Source organism: Alexandromys fortis, unplaced genomic scaffold (genome assembly GCF_014885135.2).
Source record: "Alexandromys fortis isolate MF-2015 unplaced genomic scaffold, M_Fortis_MF-2015_v1.1 scaffold_106, whole genome shotgun sequence".
Lineage (NCBI taxonomy): Eukaryota > Metazoa > Chordata > Mammalia > Rodentia > Cricetidae > Alexandromys > Alexandromys fortis.
The window spans coordinates 2,387,471-2,410,644 of record NW_026067980.1 but is presented as its reverse complement, the minus strand read 5'-3'; the positions used below and the strand labels follow the sequence as shown (position 1 = coordinate 2,410,644).

At 43.3% G+C, this 23,174-nt stretch overlaps 1 protein-coding gene across 1 annotated transcript in view; it reads left to right on the top strand.

Moving 5' to 3' along the window:
* Rft1 (RFT1 homolog) overlaps positions 1-23,174 on the top strand; it is a 40,138-nt gene that overhangs the window by 12,205 nt on the left and 4,759 nt on the right. Inside the window, exons 7-11 of the mRNA XM_050158071.1 lie at positions 7,553-7,631; positions 9,500-9,550; positions 10,687-10,817; positions 12,611-12,755; positions 20,713-20,818. Coding sequence (XP_050014028.1) covers positions 7,553-7,631; positions 9,500-9,550; positions 10,687-10,817; positions 12,611-12,755; positions 20,713-20,818 — 512 coding nt within the window. The remainder of the gene's footprint in view (positions 1-7,552; positions 7,632-9,499; positions 9,551-10,686; positions 10,818-12,610; positions 12,756-20,712; positions 20,819-23,174) is intronic.

Genomic DNA, 23,174 nt, shown 5'->3' with positions numbered 1-23,174 from the left:
CCTGGAGCCAAAGCATCTGTGGGACAGTACACCGCAGCCTTTCCTTAGACCCACTCGCTCCTTGTTGAGCACGTGCCTTTTTCTCAGCACCTGTTTGCTTGTTCGCTTTTAGTAGAGGGTATCCACTGGACTTCTCTCTTGCCCTTACGTGAAGAGGTAGCCAAACAACGTGGAAATAGTCTCAGGATTTATGGAGTCCCGTTGTACAGCTCTTTAAGAAGGACCAGAGTCTGTGTCAGAGCCAGGTGTGTTGTCAGGTGTTAACAAGGAGCCATACTCATCAGCTGCTACTAGCAAACCTGAGCCAGGGACGGTTGGCGACCGTTGCGTCTCCTCTGTGGGTGTAGACCGTTAGGACTGCAGGTTCGAAGACTCCCTCTGCTACCCGGTTCTCCAGTGCCCACTGTCACTTAACCAGCTTTTCATATTGGACCAGCCCTGTTCTCCAGTATGTTTTGGAAAGGGGCAATTGAATTGTTAATAGTTTCTTTACATGCCAAATAAGGATAATAATGACCCATCCCTATTAAGGTCTTGAGAGTCTAATGAGATGGGACCTATACAGGCTGAACACTGGCCTGGCACAAGTGGGTGTCACCGTCTTCACATGGCTGTGCTGGAGCAAGGCTAACACTGACGGCAATGACATGAGAACATCACAGTTTAACAAGCAGTCCACACTGAAAGTACCTGTACTTCTAGTGCTGGGACAGATGCCCCAATTCTGAAATGACTGTCCCCACGTTTGGTGTGACTCAGAACACAGACATACAGGAAGAGACATTTCTGGGTCTCAGAGAGCTTCCTGTGGGTCTGGAAGGCATCGGGGTTAGATCCGAAGCCTGCAGACTCTGATTTTGTTTTGTTTTGATTGAGAGGAGACTTGGTTCTTTTGCCTGGGCTAGTGCTGAACTCTTGTCTCATTTTCACCAATAATTGGGACTATAGGCTTCCCCCACCCCTGGCCAGAGTCGTTATGTTTAGAATTGGCTTCTCTGATTCGTGAGGCTCATCTGAAGACTTAGGAGCTCCACAAAGTCATTCGAACTTTGAAAAGAGCCATGTAAGATGAACCTGATAGCACATGACAGCCACACAAGGAGCTGAGGAAGAAGGGTCAAGAGTTCAAGGACTGCCTGGGCTGTACAGTGAGTTCCAGACTGCATAGGCAGCTTAGTGAGACCCTGTCTCAAAACTGAAAAAAGAGGAAAAAGTCTAAGATTATAGCCTAATGTTTGTAAGGTCCTGGTTCAATTCCAAGTAGTGCCAGAAATGATGCAGGGGGAGATGGAGAGCTTCAGGGAGGGAGGAAAGAGCAGTCTAGTACAGGAACCACTCTTGCCAGCACTGATGTGGGTTTTCGTGTTACATCTTCACAAGGTCCTATGAGGTAAATGTCTCCTTTTACAGATGGGAGAGCTGAAGGTCAGAGGAGTTAAGTGACTGTAACCCCAAACCATGTAGCTTGATTTGAATCCACTTCCTTGAGATTGCTTTCTGTGGACTGGCTCTGATCTATGTGATTAACAAGTCTTCCGAAAGAATCGGGCTTTTTTTATCGGGTAGTTTTTATTTACTTAAAGATTGAGAAGTTCCAGGTAGAAAAATTGCTCAGGCTTATTATTTTTAATGGGGTAAAGAGAAGAGTCTTAAGCCAGATGTAGTGGTGTATTCTTTTAGTTCCAACATTTAGGAGGCAGGTGGTCTGCATAGTGAGTCCTTGCCTCAAAAACAACAAAACAGAAGTCAAGAAGAGAATAGTCTGTGTGTGCTCAGCTCACCTGTGAACAGCGTGCTTGTCTGTCTCCCTGGAGTGGCGGTCTGCCCCAGGCTCCTGCGCAAAACCATTCTCACAGTCATGCACGATCAATTTGACCAAATGATAAGGCTTTCTTCCTAATCTTCTAGAATTCCATTTTCTTTATAGGTGTTTATTTAGATATTTTTGTTTGCTTTTCAAGATAGGGTTTCTCTGTGTAGCCCTGGCTGTCCTGGAACTCATTCTGTAGATCAGGTTGGATTGAACTCAGAGATTCACCTGCCTCTGCCTCGTGAACTAGGGTTAAAGGTGTGTGTCACTACCACCTGGCTTCATTTAGATTTGTAATAAATAAATGGCAGCTTAAATAATCACTACTTTGTATATTCTTTGGCATGCCTGAAAAGGCTGCAGATTTTTAAGTAAAGCTGTGGAGTTCACCGCAGCACGCATGTCTTCAGCATGAGTCCATGTTGAGTGCATTGTGGTGGAGTATCCGATGCAGACTCAGCCAGCCACGCTGTGTGCTGCGTCATTACAATGCACAGGACTGTGTGCATCTAGTGTCATCAGAACAGAAGCTCGGGACGACTGAAAATCCCATCTGGGGCATTCAGGAAGGCTTCCTGGAGGAAGAGTTTAACAGGGGAGGACAGAAGTGAGCCGTGTATGTGTGGTGACACTCAGAACCGCAGGGAGAACAAAAGCGTTGTTTAACCTGCTCTGTGCCCATCACTGGGCTGGGATTCAGAATACGGACATTACAGTCATGAAATGAGAACGGTCTGTAGGGAATGGCAGGTAGCCAGGGCTGATAGGGAGCTGGGAAAGGGTGAGCCGGGTCAGTAAAGTACTGTAAGTGTGCAAAATTGTTGAAGAACAAATTTAATTTTAAAAAATGAAAAATAACCAATTTTTTTTTCTACTCTAAAACAAAACCAAACCTTCCTGAAGCTCCACTGCTCCCAAATTAAGTTCAAACCAGGGTTACCGCTACTTGGTGCTAGCCCATCATGCCATGTTCCCCTCCCTTCACAATCTCCAGCCACCTTTATTCTGTCACTCCCTATCTGGTCCACTCGAGGACCCCAGCCATCCCCATATTCTGAAGCATCTCTTGTTCTCCTGCGGTTCTGAGTGTCACCACACATCCACAGCTCACTTCTGCCCACCCCTGTTAAGCTCTCTCTCAAGGCAGTTTCCTCCAGGAAGCCTTCCTGAACGCAGATAGGATTCTTAGCCATCCCAAGCTTCTGTTCTGATGACACTAGATGCACACAGTCCTGTGCATTGTGATGACGCAGCACACAGCGTGGCTGGCTGAGTCTGCATTGGGTATTCCATCACATGCTTGCTGCGGTGAGCTCTACAGCTTTTGTTGTATTTTGTGACCTACTGAGTTCAGCAAGGGCCTTCTGTGTGGTTGTCGGCTGGAGATATTTGGAGCTAGGTGGGCTCAGCAGTAGGTATACAAGTGAAGACAATGGTTGGTCTTCTCTTAGAATTTTTTTTTTTTAAACAGTCATGAGGTGATGAAAATGGAAGGATGGGCGAGTCTGGGGCAGCCAGTGGCCTGTGAGGACTGGTATGTGAAGAGAAAGGAGAAGGGAGAGAGTGCTGTACGGAGACGGAGCAGTGGAGGCGATGCCCGTGATGCCCGTGGCCTCAGGCTTCCCAGTGACTTGTCTGTGTGGAGGGCTACAGCTGCTCATCCTGAGTCAGAGTTTGGGAGGGGAAGAGTGACTCAGCAGGGCGAGCCTGTCACCGTTCATACAGTGCCTTTCACCTTTCACCCTCCAAGTCTCAGTGCCAGGTAACACAGCAAGGCTGTGGGATGTCTGCTCAGGAGATTTCAGAGGAATTCATGCCCGTCTTAGCTCAGCTTTATTAAATAGTTGGCAGATCCATTCTAAATAGGAAGATATAAGTTCCCAGAATTTGCTTCCTCTTTTCTATCACTTAGTGGCCTGAGAACCCAAGCCTCAGAGTGGACTTCCTGCCAACGTGTCCTTAATGAACACTTTGGCCGTAGTAAATAGTGTGGCCTTTCCTTCTGAATCTATGCTGAGGCATTAGGATTCACTCTCCTGAGGACTTTTCTCTTTTGAAATCTGAACCGATTGCCCAAACACATATACTACTACTTACTGGCAAGTAGGCTTCAACAAAAGTATCTGGGGGTCTGATGTAGTGATGCACACCTCCAGTCCCAGCATTTGAGAGGATGAGGAGGAACAGTGGCTACAAGCTTTTGAGGTAGCCAGCCTGGGCCACCTAAGTGAGAGTATCTTGGGAAAGGGGGTGGGGGTGGCAGGAACCAAGAGCCCTTTGGGGCAAACTTGAGCTTCTCATTTCCCTTGAAATAGCACAGGTGCTACAGCACAGACCCTCAGAGGGACATCCTTGTGCTGGGGCGGGGGCGGGGGCGATGGGAGATGGCTCTCTTCTGAATGAGTGGTCCACAGTGCCCTCTTGTGGTGCTAGGTTGTCTGGCACCTTTTGTTCTGGAGAACAAACATCTTTGGCCCTATTTCCTTCTGTCTGGGGAAGGCTTCCTTCAGGGCGAGAGATACTTTGGCATCTTCTCAGAGTTTTTGACACCCTGAAGGCAGCACAGTTTGGGGGGGACTCAGGCTCATCCTCTTCTTGTCTAAAAGAAAAGGGGAGAAGGATCAGGGCTGAAAAAGAGCCCCCACTGAGTTTCTCAGGTGTTCTAGGATTGCCCTGGCTAAAATAGTCATCAGCCTGAGCTGCATGCAGCTGTAGAGCATTTTGGGCTAATCTGAATTGAGGGAGCAGTGAGTTTAGAATGCGTACTGCACTTTAAAGGTTGTGTGAAAACAACAGTGTGAAATGCTGCGCTGTGTCTTTATCTTCAGCACGTGGTAAAAGAATAATATTTTTTTCTCTTTTGATTCTTCAAGACAGAGCTGTTCCGAAACTCACTCTGTAGGCCAGGCTGGGCTTGAACTCACAGCGATCCACCTTCCTCTGCCTCCTGAGAGCTGGGATTAAAGACATGCGCCACCACTGCCCAGCAGAATAATATTTTGAGTTAAGTATATTAAAATTATGCAGCAGGATGTGATGGCGTGCCCATAATTCCAGCACTTGGTAGGTTGAGGCAGGAGGATCCAGAGTTCACTGTCTTCCTCTGTTACATATTGAGTTCAAAGTTAGATGGCCATATAAGACCCTATCTTAAAAGAAATGAGGCGTGGTGGTGTGGGATTGTGGTCCTGGCACTTGGGTGTGGAGGCGAGAAAGCAGAGAGTTCATAGTCATGTTTGGCCAATGAGATGGCCCAGCTGGAAGAGCTGCTCTGGCTGAGCACACTTGGTAACCTGAATTCATGTAAACGTAGGAGAAAACTGACTCCCCAGAGGTGTCTTCTAACCACCGTGCGCACATGCACGCATGCACACACACACACACACACACACACACACACACACATTTGTCTTAATTAGCTAGTTAGGTTGTTGCATATCTGTATCTCAGCACTCGGGAGGGGAGGCTGAGACAGGAGGATCATCAGTAACAGCAGCCTGGGTTACATATAATAGCTACTATTGATTATCAACCCAACAGGAGCTAGAACCATTTAGAAAAGGCCCCTTTAAGCAGGTCGGTGAGGGAGTCTCTAGATTAGGTTGACTGGGGTGGGGAGGTGCACTGTTAGTGCATGCAGAACCAGCCATGAGTGGGTCCTGGACTAGACTGAAGGGGAAAGGAGCTGACCATTGAATTCATTGTCTTCTGCTTCATGACTGTGGATACAGCACGGCCAGCTGCCTCAGCTCCTGGCTTTCCAGGACGGACCCTGGAAGTGTGGGCCAGCCTAATCTCCTTGCTTGAGCCTCTCACATCAGGTGTTTTGTCATGGCAATGAGACAGAAGGCTAAGCCACATAGTGAATTGAAAGTTATTTGGCTATATGGCTAGAACATGTGTTGAAAAGCAAAACAGAGGGGCTGGAGAGATGGCTTAGCGGTTAAGAGCATTGCCTGCTCTTCCAAAGGTCCTGAGTTCAATTCCCAGCAACCACATGGTGGCTCATGATCATCTGTAATGAGGTCTGGTGCCCTCTTCTGGCCTTCAGGCATACATGTAGACAGAATATTGTATACATCATACATACATACATACATACATAGAAGAAAAGCAAAACAGAATGATTTCCCTTGTTTCTTTTTCCTGTTTTCTGTGGCTGCAGAAAACTAAGCAGTATAATTCCATTGGGCAGCATTGTTCTGGACTTAATGTCTGAGATTCTAGGATGCCTGCGACAGAGAGACCCCGCTGAGAACTGAGGAAACCAGTTATCCATTGTTCACTCTGGTTTTCTGGATTGAAGGCTCGCTGAGTGTTTGTTTCCTCACCTTCATTGTCTTTAGGAAGTGGCAGCCTGAGGCTCCTGGGAGGTTCAGAAGAGGCAGAGGTAAAGTTAGGGTTTTGTTGTTGTGATTATTAATCTAGACTTTGATTTGTTGTACTGATTCTGAGTGATTTACTTGACCTAGGAAGGCTGGTTTTCTTCTGGAATATGTGAATACACCTTATAACCGTGTCAAGGCTAAGTGGCCAAAGGTAGCCTTAAGATAAGGAATACAAGGGGTCTAATTTGAAGAACAAATCTACCATATCTATCTATCTATCTATCTATCTATCTATCTATCTATCTATCTATCTATCTAACTATCTATCATCTATCTATCTATCTATCATCTATCTATCTATCATCTATCTATCTATCTATCTATCATCTATCATCTATCTATCTATCTATCTATCTATCTATCTATCTATCTATCTATCTATCTATCATCTATCTTTTTTTAAGGAAAGAACTGAATGTGAACTGTTTTAGATGTGGTAGTGTTCTCTCTATATTTGCAGAGGCACCCAAAGGAACACTAGTAATTCTTTAGGGTTCTTTATGTAATGATTTAGATATGCCTAAGACTTTGCCTTCCAATTTTGGAAGTAAGCTTTCTGTTATTGTAACAACTAACTGAAATAAATTATAAAGAAAGTTTAGTTCAGTTTTAGTTTTTTTATAGACAAGTTCTCACTCTATATTCTAGCTGGCCCCAAACTCACTCAGTCACCAGAATATTCTGGATCGAGGTCGGTCCTTTTTTCTGCCTCCTGATGCTAGAATTACAGGAGCCACCACTCCTGTTTGAAGTTTTTTGCTCTGTTTTTTTTTTTTTTTTTTTTTTTTTGAGATAGGGGCCCACTTTGTAATCTAGGCTGGTCTAGAGCTCCCTTTATAGCTAAGGCTGGTTTTGAACATGTTTCTGCTTCGGCCTTCTGGGTACTGAGATTACAAGATGCCTGACCAGAAAAGCTTTCCATCCATGGTCAGTTGGTCTTGCTGCGTTGGACTTGTGTCAGGGTGGCACATTGTGGCGGGAGTGCATGGCTGAACAAAAAGTTCCTTCCTGTCTGGGAAGGGAAAGAAGAGAAGGGGCTGGCACAGTGCCCCCCACAACACACCCTTAGTGGCCTTAGTGCTTTCTCACTGCACACCGCTGAGAGGCTCTGCCACCTTCCAGTCAGGTCCTACTGAAGACCAGGCTTTCACCACAGGCCTTCAGGAGCATTCAAGATTTAAATTATAGCTGCCATATCCATTATTTTCTGGTATGTTTTGGTTCTGTGTGCTTATCCCTGGTTGAAGATTCAGAGGGAACTATTCAAGTTGGGACCTTATGGGCCTTTGCCTCCCAGGTAGCTCTTAGCTTTGAAATGCTGGTAATTTTGTTTTATGATTTCTTTTCCTTTTAGGCATTTGTAAATTGGAAAGAGGCTAAATTGACTTGGAGTTTTTTCAAACAGTCTTTCTTGAAACAGATTTTGACAGAAGGTAAGTAAAGCAAAAGGTCACGCTGAGCAACTGGGAGATAGAAGCAAAAGATCTCACGGGACACTGACTCCAGAGCGCCTGTCTGGGGTCCTCGCAGAGGACACCTAGAAAATACTTGCTGTGTTTTGTTTTAAATGAAGGTAGGGGAACCATTATTTGTTTATCTCTATGTTTTACCTGAGCTGTCTAGTTTAAATCTCTCCACTGCCTTATAAAAGACATTCTCTCCCTCTGTGCAGGGATGAGGAGATTGGGGCCGTGCTCTGTGTGGGCTGACTTGGGAGTCCTGTAGTAACAAAGGATGGCTTAACTGTAATCTCAGTCTGTGGCCAAACACCCGAGATAATCACTTTTAAAAGCAGAACTGGTTCAATCTGGCCCACACTTTTAGCCCATGGCTACTTAGCCTTGTTGCTTTGGGCCCAAAGTACCGCAGCATATCATGGCGCTAGTGCATGGCAGAGGAGGCTTGCCGGAAAACAGACAGGGGCCAGAGTTTAATATATCCTTCAGCAGCATGCTCTAGTGACCTGACTTTCTCCCTCCAGTCCTGCCTCCTGGAGGTTTCTGTAGCACCGTGCCCAGGACTCAAACCTTAAACACATGGAACTTGGAGGAATACTTCACACTCAAACTACAGTAAAATCTAACTGGAAAAGCCCAAATTATATCATTTAATAAATTTATTGTAAAAGTATTAGATCAATGACAGAAATTTTGAAAATTAGAGAAAAACATATAATCTCATTATCATAACCTAACTTTTTATACATTTTTTTATATTACATTTTTTGACTCTATTAAGAACTGTCTTTCAGCTGGACAATGGTGGCACACACTTTTAATCCCAGCACATGGGAGGCAGAGGCAGGTGCTCTGAGTCTGAGGCCAGCTTGGTCTGCAGAGTGAATTTCAGGACAGTCAAGGCTAACCAGAGAAACCCTGTCTCAGAAAAATAAAGCAAAAAGCCTGTCTTGTGTGCAGTAGTGAGAGTGTACATGTCTCCCTTCTGCCCATGCTTCCTGTACACAGTGTCAGGTGCTGAGAACAAAGGCAGATGAGCAACAGTTGTACATGTGTGTGGACTGTGCTTGGATCTCACTCAGTCAGCACATGACCTCTGAGACCAACCTGGTCTGCAGAATGAGTTCCAGCCAGGGCTACACGGAGAAACCCTGGAGAGAGGGAAAGAGGGAAGGAGAGAGCGAGAGAGGGAGGGAGGGTGTGTATGTGGCCTCCCTTAAGACTTAGAAGCCGTTTTCACTGTTATTCTTCTTCTTCTTTTTTTTTAATTTTTGAGACAGGGTTTCTCTGAAGTTTTTGGTACCTGTCCTGGAACAAGCTCTTGTAGACCAGGCTGGCCTCGAACTCACAGAGATCCACCTGCCTCTGCCTCCCGAGTGCTGGGATTAAAGGCGTGCGCCACCACCGCCCGGCCCCATTTTCACTGTTAATATTAGCGCAGTCTCACCATATTTTATTGTTAATAGACTGATTTTGAAATACTCTTTATTTTGTTTTAATTTGGCTTTAAGACTCCATCAATTAAGACCTCAGCACTTTCAGAACTGTTACTGTGAGGTGGTGGGGAATTCAGTGCTAGGACATTGGTCTTTAATTGGTTATCTAAGTTTCTCTGAGAATACTTGTGAACTAGATCCAGGCATGGTGGCACACACCAGTAAGCCCAGTACCCAGGAATGTATGGCAGGAGATTCTCAAGATTGAGTCCGTTCTTGAACTCACAAAAAGGGTGGGAGTAGGGGAGTATATTTATCAATTGGAAGCATTGATAGATCATAAAGAAAAGGAAAGAAAAAAATGATTATTTCATTTGAAATTCTAATAATTTTGCTTTTCTCTTACAGGTGAGCGATATGTGATGACATTTTTGAATGTATTAAACTTTGGCGACCAGGGTAAGATGAAATTCTGTAGTGTTTTCATTAAAGATGGATGCCATTAATAGACGCTAGGTCTTTGATGATGCCCTGTCGTGTGATCTGAGTGGCAGGCTTGTTTGGACCCTCACTCGCTCCTTGCTTCCTGTAGTCACTTGGAGGGGCAGAGCTCATCATAGTCACAAAGTTTTGCTCCCAGGCAGTGCACCTGGGTAAGTCTCTCAGGGTTTGTTTTATATTGATTTTCCAGTGTGACATCAGAGTCATGGAAGTAGAAGTAGAGAAAAGGTTAGTTTTGAGTTGATGACTTACTTGATAAATGCACCTCTCTCATGACTGTGACAATGGCAGGATCATGGTTGCAATATTGTACTGCAGGTTTTGCAAGATATTGTTAGAAAAAAATCCTAAGACGACCAGCTCTGCTGGCACAAAGAAATCCAATTAGGTCAGATCAAACTGAATTAAAAAGCCCATTGTTTTATTAAATAAGGTGCTCTCGGGTGGCCGAGCACATGATGGGGAGACAGGAAAGTGGGGAGCAGAACCATGTGTGTGTTCCAGAACCATGTGTATCTCCTCTGGGAGCCTACTTAAATACCCTGTGGGATTGGTCCTGATCCTCTCCCCCCACAGAGGGGTCAGGGCCTGGCATGCTGGGATTTGGAGTCCAGACCAAAGCAACACCCAGGCCAGGGGGCTGGGATGGATGCCAGGGGCTGGGGTTATGCTCCAGATTTAACAGATACTGCCATTTGGTGCATAGATCTAGCATTTCTTCAACCACATGGGAATATACAGTTTATCTTCAACTTTGTAAACTTTTGGCTGGGGAAGCAGTTTGGTTAGTACAGTGTTTGTCTAGCATTCACAGAGCCCTGAGTTTAATCCTCGGCACCGTGGAAAGTAGGTATGTGCACACACCTGCAGTCCCAGCGCTTGGGAGAAGAGGGTGAGAGATCAGAAGTTCAGGCTTTTCTTGGCTACATAGATAGTTCAAGACCTGCCTGGGCTACATGAGATCCTATAGCCCAAAGAAAAAAAAAAACAATTAAAAATTTTAAATTAAATATTAAATTAAAGAAGTAATTTTTCCTGTAGTGCTGTGAAATTAAGAACTAACGTGATTATTGTTCTTCCTTTCTGTTTTGTAGGTGTGTATGATATAGTGAATAATCTCGGGTCCCTTGTGGCCAGGCTAATTTTCCAGCCAGTAGAGGAGAGTTTTTATATATTCTTTGCTAAGGTACTAGAGAGGGAAAAGGATGCCGCACATCAGAAGCAGGTAAGGTTGGCGCTCATGACTTCTCTCGGGTGGATGGGAAGAAATATGGGCAGTCGGTGTTCCTTCAGTTTGAGCTGATGCTCCCTTCTAGACCTCTTCTTTGTCCTGTTTTGCTTTGTTTTTTGTTTGTTTGTTTTGTTTTTGAGACAGGATCTCACTATGTAGCCTTAGCTGTCCTGGAACTCACTCTTAGACCAGGTTGTTTTCAAACTCAGAGATCCGCCTCCCTCTGCCTCCCAAGTGCTGAGATTAAAGGCATGCGCCACCACCACCTGGCCTTGCTGTGTTTTTTGAGGCAGGGTTTTGTAGCCCTGGCGACTTTGAACTCCATTTGTAGCCAAGGTAGACTTGGAAGTTCTTGATCCTTCTGCCTCTGCTGCCTACATAGTGGAGTTAAAGGCGTGTGTCGTCACACCTGGGTCATTCTCCCGTCACCGTCACACTCTTACTGCTGGCAGGACTCAGTTTACTTCTCCTTTGCTCCTGGCTGTCCTCCTGCCTGACCTTACTCTTTAGTTAATGCTTGGGTTTCTATTTTTGTTTTTTGGGTTTTTGTTTGTTTGTTTGTTTATTTTAAACAGGGTTTCATGTAGCAAATGATGGCTTTGAGCTTCCGAGTCTCCTGCCAAGTGCTGGGATTTCAGACGTGTGTCCCTTCAGGCAGTCTGTGCAGCATGAGGGGTCACACTAGGAACCTTGTACATGTCAGGCAGGCATCCTCCCGACTGAACTAGATTCCCAGCCCCGTAACCACTGAAAATTCTGACTTACTTTAAAACATTTTGGGGTCTTTTGTTTTTGTTTTTTTCTGAGATAGGGTTTCTTTGTATAGCCCTAGCCGCCCAGGAACTCACTTTATAGCCCAGGGTAGCCTTGAACTCACAGAGATCCACCTGCCTCTGCCTCCCAAGTGCTGGGATTAAAGGTGTGCACCACGACTGCTTAGCCTTAAAAAGATTTTAACTTTTATTATTTTATTAATTTACTGTGTGTGAGATGCACATATGTGAGTATGCAAATGCAGGTGTTCATGCTTGACCATGTAGAGACCAGAATGTGAGTATGCAAGTTCCCATGCTTGCACATGTAGAGACCAGAATGTGAGTATGCAGATAGGTGTCCTTGCGTGCACATGTAGAGATCAGAACATGAGTATGCGGGTGCCCATGTGTCTTCTCTGTCTTCTTTGCCTTAGGCCTTGAGACTTCCTCTCACTGATGAAGGAGCTCACCGTTTTGACTCAGCTAGTTGGCTAACAAGCTCTTGCGATCTGCTTATTCCAGTCGCCAATGCTGGGGTTACAGGCATAGAAAGCCATGGCTGGCTGTTTTTTTTTGTTTTGTTTTGTTTTAACATGTGTGCTGAGGATTTGAACTCAGGCCCACATGCGTACAGAGCTAGCACTCTTACTTGAGGAGCCTTCTCCTCTGCCCCCCTCTGACTTATTTTGCAATTAAAAGCAGTCTAGATCCACCTGTTATGTGTCTTAGGAGATATTTGACAAAATGCAATTTATGCCCAGTATCTGAAAGTAAGATCTGGTTCCAAGTCTGACGTAGGAATATTTTCCTAAGTGTGCAGTGACAAGGGCAGAGTTCCCGGCTGTCAGTCAGAAGCAGCACAGATCTGGCTGGTGTGGTGGAAATGTGGGAATAGAGCAATGTCTCCTCAGCACACCGGACATTTCTCCTGAAGAGTTGAAAAGCAGAGGTGCACAGCCCTCCCTGGGAAAGCCGGCCTGCATCAGGACACTTCAGCTCGGACTCTGACTTCCTTCCTTTCCCCTGGCCCAGGAGGACGTTGCTGTGGCTGCTGCGGTTTTGGAGTCTCTCCTCAAGCTGGCTGTGCTGACTGGCCTGACCATCACTGTATTTGGCTTTGCCTATTCTCAACTGGCTCTAGACATCTACGGAGGAGCCATGCTTAGTTCAGGATCGGGTATGTGCTAGACTTTGTAACAGTCTGTTCTGATTTCTGAAGAGAAATAGAGGCAGCTCGTGAAATTCAGGCCATGTGCACACTTGGGTGACCTCTGTGTCATTGTGGAGCAAAATTCTGGATAGCTGGGGCTTTGGGTCTCTTCTTTCACTATCAGTGCACAATCAGTGTGCAGTCTGGGCTTGCACCAGGGAAATCAGTTCTCCCACCTTCATGTAAAGAAGTGGTGAATCCTCCTTGTTGTTGGTGTTCCTCTCAGGCATAAAATCTTTTGCCAAGTATTTATCTTATCTGTGTTCCCTCTAAGTGAGGGAGGAAAGCAGAGTGTGGTCTATGGGGGTCTCTACTGGGTACTAAATACATCTGAGATAGTAAGTGCCTTGTAAATCTCAGAGTGTGTTTAGTAAAAGCCTTGGAAAAATAACCCAGAGCCATTTGCCTAGAATAAAATTGATCTTGGCAAATCACAATATATATTTAATCTATGGACTCTTGATTTGGAAGGAGAAAAGCATAGACTATATCTATCATTGAAATACTTGATCACGCCAGGCAGTGGTGGTGCACACCTTTAATTCCAACAGTCAGGAAGCAGAGATAGGCAGATCTCGGAGTGTGAGGCCAGCATGGTCTACAGAACAAGTCCCAGGACAGGCTCCAAAGCTACACAGAGAAACTCTGTCTTAAAAAACAAAACAAAACAAAACAAAACAAAAACAAAAAAGAAGAAGAACAAGGAGGAGGAGGAAAAGAAGAAATAGAAGAACTTCTTGATCTCCAGGCTGCCTAGAATTTCACTGTACTTGCTAGTACTTGGGGGTTTTTACCCTTTCAAACTATGCTAGGCTCTAGACTGACCATCTATTTGCAGTTTTTATCCTGGAATAAGCAGAGATGTTTTTGCTTTCTCAGATCAGTAGAAGGAACAGGAAGATTCTCTGCTGACCCATTTCAATAAAGAACCCTGCCAGTACAATTTTACATTTCCATGTTTCAGTGACCACAATGGAGCTCAGACTTTTGGAATTGGGGGAAAAAGACCATGTTTCTACACTGGAGCAAAGGTTGTTAAATTTGAGGAAATGCTTGCTGTGAAGCCTATGATGTGGTTTGTGGCTCCCTGGGGTGTGCATTTCCATCAGGGAACTGCTTGGGAGGCCTCATTGGGAAGCCATTAGGAAGTTTATGTGCAGAGATGGGGTCCAACTATTTCATACCAACTCTGCCCCCTGAGAAAACAGTCCCCAAGAAACAGCCTCTGCTTCAACACAGCCGCAAGAAGGGCTGCTCAGTGATTACTGTGCTCATATGGTAGGGCGACGCTGCCTCTGCCACCACACCTGCCTCATTGCCTTTTGCTTTTGGCCAAGCTGTCACCAAGATACTACCCTGCAAAGCCCATGGACTGTGCCTATCGGGTGTCCCATACTCCATTTCTCTTCTTGCTCTAACTAGTGCTGTGTGTCAGAAAACATTCACGTCACAGGACTTCCCAGCCCAGCCTAAAAGTTTTTTTCTTATGACTTAAGTATTTTTATAAAACTTGACTTTGCCTAGAAAGGATTCCTGCATTAAGCAGAAAAGAATGTCCTGTCTCCATGGTTTGGCCTTACTACTTTATTTGCTGTGTGTATTGGTTTATTTGGTGCTGGATAGAACTCCAAGCTCTGCAGATGCTAAGCAGACTCTTAACCACTCTCAGCCCAAGCTTCTTCAGTTCTGCTTTGTTTTGGGCTTTTTGTTTTTGTTTTGGGTTTTTTTTTTTTTGTTGTTTTTTTTTTTTGACACAGGGTTTCTTTCTGTAACAGCACTGGCTATCCTAGAACTGACTTTGTAGACTGGGATGGTCTCAAACTCATAGAGATCCACCTGCCTCTGATTCCTGAGTGATAGGATTAAAGGTGTGCACCACAATGCCCAGAAATCTTTTCTTTTCTTTGTTTTTTTTTTTTTTTAATTTTTATTTTAAAGTTTATATGTACAAATGTTTTGCCTGTGCGTATGTGTCTGTACCGCACGGTGTCTTTGAAGGCTGGAAGCGGGAATGGGGTCACCAGAAGTGGATTTTAGACAGTTACAAGCTACTGTGTGGATGCTGTGAACGGAACCAGGTCCTCTGAAACAACAGGAAGTACTCTTAGCTGCTGAGCCATTTCTCTAGCCACCCTTTTAAAAGTATTCTTGCTGAGGAGCGTTACTCTGAATGGAAGGCACCAGTTGGCTTGTCCTTTTTTCTATTGCTGGTCAGTTTGGGTGATTATGAATAGAGCCAGTCCACATTTTGTGAACGTGTTCATTCATTTCTGTTGGATGGATACCTCGGGTGCAATTGCTGGGTTATAGTTTGAACGATCATTTCTTTTATTAGAAATTGCTCTTTCAGGAAAATCATGGTGTTGCATGCTTGAAATACCAGTATGCAGGAGGTGGAAACAAGGGGTAAAGAGTTTGAGGTCAGCCATGGCTCTATGAAACACTGTCTTCCCAAAATCAAATGATAACAGCAGAAAGGAAGGAGAGAGAGAGAGAGTAAGTGAGAGAGAGAGAGAGAGAGAGAGAGAGAGAGAGAGAGAGAGAGAAATTAATTGCTCATCTCTGTATCATAATAGCTCTCTGAAAAGTGAGGAATCAAACCCATGATAAAGCTTCTAGTCTCTAGTCTGTAATTTTAAAAAATGACACTGTGTGTGTGTGTGTGTGTGTGTGTGTGTGTATACAGGTGCCACAAGTATGTGGAAGTCAGGACAACTTGTAGGAGTGCGTTTGCTTCTTCCTGTGTGGGTCCCAGGGATCAAATTTAGGCATCCGTCTTTGCAGCAAGCACCGTACCAGCTGAGCCATCTCACTGCCCTGGATCAACAAAGTTCTTAAAAATGTATAGCTGAATGTAATACCGTATGTACCACTGGGGCCTCTGATTCTCACTGTGGATTGTGAAGTTCTGTCTTAGGAGTTTGCTGCTGGTCCTGTGAAGGCATAAGTCACAAAACAATCCCACACCAGTTTGGAATTATGATTAATAGGGTGGTATTTATTTAAAGGGGAAAAAACTTACAGATCACTGTCCCAGACAACAGCCCTCTGCGCAAGAAGCGAAGCAGGAAGTAAGAGAGCGAGAAGGGAAGTAGCCGCTTTTTTAAAGGGAGAGAGACCATGCCCCAATGGGCTGGTATCTCAGTGGCTATAGGCTGGAGGAGCAGAAGGACCTCCCGCAACAGTCCTGGCACTGGCTGTTCCCGAAAGGTCTTTGCAGCCTGCTCAGTTGAGCTTCCCTTAATACATGCTGGTGTCTTCAGAGCTCAAACTTGCAGGCATCACCTCTATGCTGATTGAAATGCTTACAGCTTTGCTTTGTGGCTAGATAAACTTTTAGTTGTTCAGCATAAGATCTGTGTTTTTATTCCTCACTGTAACATGTATAATAAAGGCCCAGAGACAGATACTGGGATTCACCCTGAAGATCAGAAAAGCAAAGCAGCCAGCCACTAGCTCCTACCTCTACCTCAGACTGAAAATGGGTAGTCCTGCCTCCACGAATCCTCAGATTGAGACTGAGAGTGAGACCTGTCTTCCATTTTATATTCCTCTCTAGTGCTAGGAATAATGGCATGCACCACCACTGCCTGGTCTCTATGGCTAACTAGTGTGGATGCTGAGATTAAAGGTATGTGCCACCGCTGCCTGGCCCATATGGCTGATAAGTATGATTGCTTTGCACTGATATTTAGGCAAGCTTTATTTATTAAAGCATAAATAATATACCACTATATTCCCCTTTTGTCTAAAATAAAAAGGCTATACCTAAGATAAGAAAAACTATGTGCAATAGTTACAATACCTATATACAGTATTTACAGAAAATAAATACATCAGCAATGTCTAGTCCATTTGCATTTGGCAAATTCAGAGAAAATACTCTACATCTATCCTATCTTGATAAGTTCAAAGTCTTGTACCTAATTTACTTTCTATCATAACTTGCTTTCTGCATCTGGTAAACAAGGAAAACTATAACTATCTAGTCTTCAACTCCCTCAGATACCCAAGAAGGGAATAATATTAACTGAGTAAGCAGGAAGTGCATGCAAGAGACTTCCAAAAAATTTAGAAATGACAGAAACAGCTGGAAGCCTGGACAGTCACCCAAAGTTCCTCTGCAACATTGGGACATTCATCTTCAGCCTACAGGGTTAGCATATCCAACAGACTTTTCTGTAAAATAGGATATTCTGAAGGGCTGTTCCTCCTTGTCCTTACAATGTTCAGCAGTCACTTTCTTTTGTGTCCTGCTTATCCAATAAAGACAGTATACTATCAGCAGTTGAGGCAAAGGCACTTTCTTGTCCAGTGGCTTACTTTTGACACAAAGAAAGTAAACTCCATGTGGAGTTTCTTCAGTGCCCATTATCTTCTCTGAAGGAGATTGGTGCTGTCAGAAGCAGACATGTCTCATTGTCATTTAAAAAAAAGCCTATGTTATTTAAATATCTTAGATGTCATATTTTATAGATCTCTGAGGTGTTTGAAGATGATTTCTCTATCTAAACTGTCTCTTTGATCTTGAAAACACCTAATGTGACTACAAGTTCAATTAAAATAGGTGATTAACTACTAACCTGCATTTCCTTAGTATCCTAAACAGTTGGCAATAATAATTTCCAAAGACTAGAGTTTTGCATTACATTGTTAAATGAGTTATATAGGTACACTATCTTGAACAAGACTAGAAATGTATGTACAGTATGTTCCAACAAAGTTAATCTCAAATTTGTACATATTTTAGTTTTCTAAATTCTACAAAATGGAACACATTCATCTGCCATATTTAATTTCTTTGAGTACCCTTTGGGTTACTTCTCTAGGCAGTGGTGTTTAGCTGTATAAAGAACAAGTAGGATATTTTCTTATAATCTCCTTGGCTTGTGACCACGTAATAGAAAAGTCTTTTTTAAACCTATGCTATTGACATGGTTTTTCATGAAATTTTGAGGCCTTCACATTTCCCATCAATAATTGATGGATTTCTGCATTACTTTGTGCTAGAGAATCTAGTAGACACATATGGGATTGGATGTGTATTATGTATATGGGATGATGCCTAATTTCTGATTGTATCTTGTAACTGTATAAATAATAAAGTCAATTCTATATAATCTGATATAAATTCAACAGTTTTAATATGCAAAACAACTCTGCATATTGCAAATTGGTAAATATAGGAGGCCATCATTTAGGCTGTAGAGAAGGCAAAGGTATGTCAGACTGTAGAGAGCTCATTGGCTGAATCACCTTATTAACAGCTCTTAGATCTGTTTCCATTCTCCGTTTTCCAGATTTCTTTTTAACAACAAACACAGGAGTATTCCAAAGGCTGGTTGGTTTTCAATATGTTGAGCATTTAGTTGCTCGTGTACTAGCTATTCTAAAGCCTTCAGTTTCTCTATTGTTAAAGGCCATTGTTTAACCCATACAGGTTTGTCTGTCAACCATTTTAAAGGTAGGGCTGTTGGTGCTTTTATAAGATCAGCAGCTGTTGTGCCCTGTTCTTGTACAACCTGAATGGCCAGTGACTGTTCTTTATAAAACTTCTAATTTTTTTCCTAGAAACGTACATTAATGTATGGTTTGTTTCTATGATATGTTAATCTGAGTATTCCATTGCTGTAACAAATCACGTCCCCACAAATTCATTGCTGTGTTAGCCACATATGGTTTTAATATTCTTCTCTGTTCTTCTGGCCCTATACATTCAACCCATCTTGTGCTCTGTTTTACCTGAGATAATATTCTGATACCTAAAAATTGAACATTTATATCCTGAAGAGGTGAATTTGGATGCTAAGATTCTGATGAAATTATTGTTTCATCTGCACCTGGGTCTACCAGATGACCGTCAATGATAATGTCATTTATTCATATTTTTAATTTTGGTCTTTGTTCATTTATATAAGTTTCCCAAAATATTTGCTTTATGGTTTCTTCTGAATTTTTTGTTCTCTCTTCTTCTCTCTTCTCTTCTATACCTGTTTTATTATCCAAAGCAGTATGGTTTCTTCCAGTAAGCATTAGGTTCTTTATTTCTTTATTTGCTCTGGGAAGGTGTTTCCTCTACTATTGCAGGAAATGACTGAACCAGATTTGGAATATGGGCCTATAAGATATTTTCCTACCTCTAGCTTTACTGCATTCTTTAATAGTTTTGGCCTCTTCTCTGAACAAGCTACTCCATTGTAATTGTGACCAAGCTCTAAAACAACTTAACCAACTCTATCCAGTTATTAGGGATAATTCTATTTCAAACTGACCATGAGTTTAACATTTGCTTCACAAAAGGTGAATGCATGCCATATGAGACTATTGCTTCCCTGAATCTCCTTAAATCTAACATTGGCCTAGGAGTCCATTTCAGCTTTTTACTCTATCATTTGACAACTCCTGTAAGGTTGCTGGATATATTAAGATTGGTTGTTTGAAAACCTTGGGTTGTTCCCCTCTATTCTTACAATGCAATGCAGAAATTGGTTCTCCATTAAATTCCTCTGTCTGGATTTGAATATCTCTATGATCTGTTTTATTAGATTTCTCTAAAGCCTATATCCTAGCACTCAGATTAGCCAACTTTTTAAATGATACCATAAAAATGATAATGTTGACATTTACAATTGACATTACATAAATCCCTTCTAAATTAGTTATCTTCTCATTGAATTGTTCCATTTTCAAACTGCCCAGCTTATTATCATACAGACACAAATCCCTCCAATGTAATGGTGTTTTCCCTTTTTTAATGTGAGAAAAAACTCTCTCTTCTAACTAATTCTTCCCTTTAAGAATTCCCAATTTGTAGCACGATTATAAAAACTCAGAGCCAGAAATTCAGGTTCAACTCTAAGGTCAGAAAAGCAACACAGCCAGCCACTGGCTCTTACCTCTACCTGAGTCTGAAATGATGATCCTGCCTCCAGGAATCTCAGAATGAGACTGAGAGCTGTCTCCTCCCGTCTTATAATCCTTTCATTCTGGGACGAAGGGCATGCATCACTTCAGCCTGGTTTCCATGGAGAGCTAGTGTGCCTACTAGGATTAAAGTTGTGTGTCCTTGCTGCCTGGTCTGTAAGTCTGGCCAGCATTTCACTATTTTGATCCTCAGGCAAGCTTTACTTATTAAAATATAAATGAATTGCCATTACGTTCATTTTCTTACCAAATCTGCCAATGATGTTGATGAAGACGTGAGGCTTATTGCTGCTGCATAGAACAGTAAAAGCCTGACTGGATTTCAAGGCAGCTAGTTTGGCAGCAGCCCAAGAAGGGGTTTCAGGGAGAGCCAGCCAAGACAGAAAAAAGAAAGACCTAGCAGGTAGGGCAGTGACTCCAGGTACTTGTAGCTCTGGCTTTTTTTGTGAAATCGTACCCCAAATGTTGGGTGCCAAATGTAGCATGTATAACAAAAATCCAGAGCAGATATTGGGGTTCAGCCTGAAGATCAGAAAAGCAAATCAGCCAGCCATTGGCTCTTCTTCCTCAGACTGAAAGTAGGCTATCCTGTCTCCATGAATTTTTAAATTGAGACTGAGAGTGAGATCTGTCTTCTCCCTTTTTATGAGCTGGGATTAAAGGCGTGCACCACCTCTGTCCGGTCTTGATGGCTAACTAGTGTGGCTGCTGGCATTAAAGGTATGGGCAACCACTGCCTGGCCTGTATGACTGACTAGTGTGACTGTTTTGCACTGATCTTTAGGCAAACTTTATTTATTAAAACACAAATAATATACCACTATACGTCTCTATCCTTTTGATGTTACCCGAGTGTTCTGGTCATTGCGGAGTCCTTGGGTGGGCATGCAGTCTCCCATTGTCGCCATTAGGTCCCCTGACCTAATTCTCTGAACACATGGTGGAGCTAAGGGCACATCCCGTTTTGACTCTTGACTCTCTGTGGATTGTGTCTTTGTAGGTCCTGTGTTGATGCGTTCCTACTGTCTCTATGTCCTCCTGCTTGCCATCAATGGTGTGACCGAGTGTTTCACGTTTGCGGCCATGAGCAAAGAGGAGGTTGACAGGTGGGTGACGTAGAACGTGCACGTTTAATCATTGCCTTAGGATGAAGTGAAGTAATGTGCTCATCTTTTACTTTTCATTCTGAGCGTGGATTTGGCTATACTTTTCTCAGAGGCCATACTATACTACTAGTGTGGTCTCTCCCTAGGACCACCACTGCCCCGACACAGTTTACCTGGTGCTTCCCACAGTGGGTCTAGGAAACCAATATTCCACTTCCTTTATTGGGGGATGGGTATCACCCTGGGAGCGTCGTTTTTGTTAGGTTTGTAGACAACCTTAGGAAAAGCTAATGTTCATCCCACTTCATCCCTGTTCAAGAGTGAGCCTCAGCTCAGGGCTTACTTGGTTACCTTGCTTTTTCAAGAAGCAAATTCTTAGGGGTTGTTCAATGATTAAGAACATGGGCTGTTTTTCAAGAGACTCAGGTTCAAATCCCAACACCCCCATGGCAGCTAACAATCTTCAGTAACTCCAGGGAACTGACATGACAGCCTCTTTTGGTCTTCTTGGGCAATGCATGCATGTGATATACAGACATGGATGTAGGCAAATCACTTATATCTATGTAAATTCTTGTCCCGAAGGGACTTGTCGTTCTCCAAGAATCTCAGGACTCTGTGACATCTTTCTTAAGAAGGCTCAAAGGCAGATGTGTATTTCAACACAAGTTCTTCTTATTTCTTAGCTCCAGATTGGGACTTCTGCCCTGGATCCTTCATCAGTGGTTCTAACACTGACTGTGATCAAAATCTTCCATGGAGATAGTTGTTCACCCTACTTTTACTACTCTCTCCTGTCACTTCTGTACAAAGTAGGCCCTTGAGCCTGTATGTGTATTTTAAATTTTCCTTCATTATTGGTCTTTTATAAAAGTCCATCTCCTTTTAAATCCTCATGCTAAAATATTAGGACAGTGTTTTATGATGACACTGTAAGATGAGGAGAAGGATAAAAACGATAAGGAGAGAATATGAAGGGTGGTGTGAGTGAAGAGGTGTGTGCCCTCCTCTCTAACTAACCACTGTCTCTGGAGTTCTGGATCCTTGAAGGTATCCATACTGCCTCTGTTACCTTGAGTACTGTTGCAAACTTCAGAGGCTTGGTCTAAGGGTGGGGTGAGGAAGGGGTAGCCCAGAGTCAGGGAGTCCTCTCTTCTCAGCACCCTCTGTCTGTTCTCGTCTTAGACTGCTACATGTAGGAGCCTGGTGGCTTGGCTGCATCGTGACTGGGGTGTAGCCAAGATACTAGCCCAGACTGAAGCCATTATCTTAGGGAGTTCTGGTCTTCTCCCAGGCCAATAGAATTGGAATTTTAGAAGATGTAAACCAGAGAAACTATTCATTACCAGTGCCAAGCAATCCTGAATCTGAAGCCATGGAAATGACTGGTCTGAGTACAGTATGACCCGGCACACATGTAAATGCATGTGACAGAAGCAAGGTTTCGTAAAGCAGGAAGCATCTCACTTATGCACAAGATACATTGATTCTTTTTATTCTCTTCTATCTCATTTTTCAAAAGAGCTACATCTCAGAGCAGGTAAGATAAGATGGCTCAGTAGGTACAGGTGCCTGCTGCCAAGCCTGAACCCTGGAGTTCTAACCCATGCTTGAAGGAGAGAAGCGACTCCTGCAAGTTGTCTTAGATCTCTACATGTGCACTGCAGCACATGTGCACCCTCATACACACAGACAGCCATCGCATACAAACAAGATACAATTTAAAAGTCTTAAAGACACATTATGACCTATTGAATTAATTTGCCAGCCTATTAGATGACAACCCATTGTCTTAAAATAGTTGTCTACACATCCTCTCCACCTTAGCTAGTTCATAGCTGCAGAGCTACTTTGAGTCTACTCTTTCTCCATGGATAAAAAGTTTGAAAAATACCATATTTCAATTTGAAAGCTGCTTCTAGCATTGAGCAATTTAAAAATAAAACATAATCTAAGGCCTGCTAAGAGAGAGATGGGGCAGTACATAAACTAGGACTCTACCACGTATTACACGCTTTTTTTTTTTTTAAGACAGTTTCTCTCTGTGTGATCCTGGCTGTCCTGGAACTTGCTATGTAGACCAAACTGGCTCTACTCAAAGAGACCCACCAGCCTCTGCCTCTTGAGCGCTGGTATTAAAGGTGTGCCCCAACATGCAGGGACAGAATCCACATTTTGAAGGGAATTTTCATTAACAGTAATTTCAGTGTTAATGTGGAAGTGTGGAGGAGGTAAGGCAATGCTAAAACACATTTGAAATGTTTCAGAGAAACAGAGGTCATATGACCAAATCATGAAGAAATTTAGACAGCATGTTGTAGCTTTTTTTTTTTTTTTTTTTTTTTTTGGTTTTTTT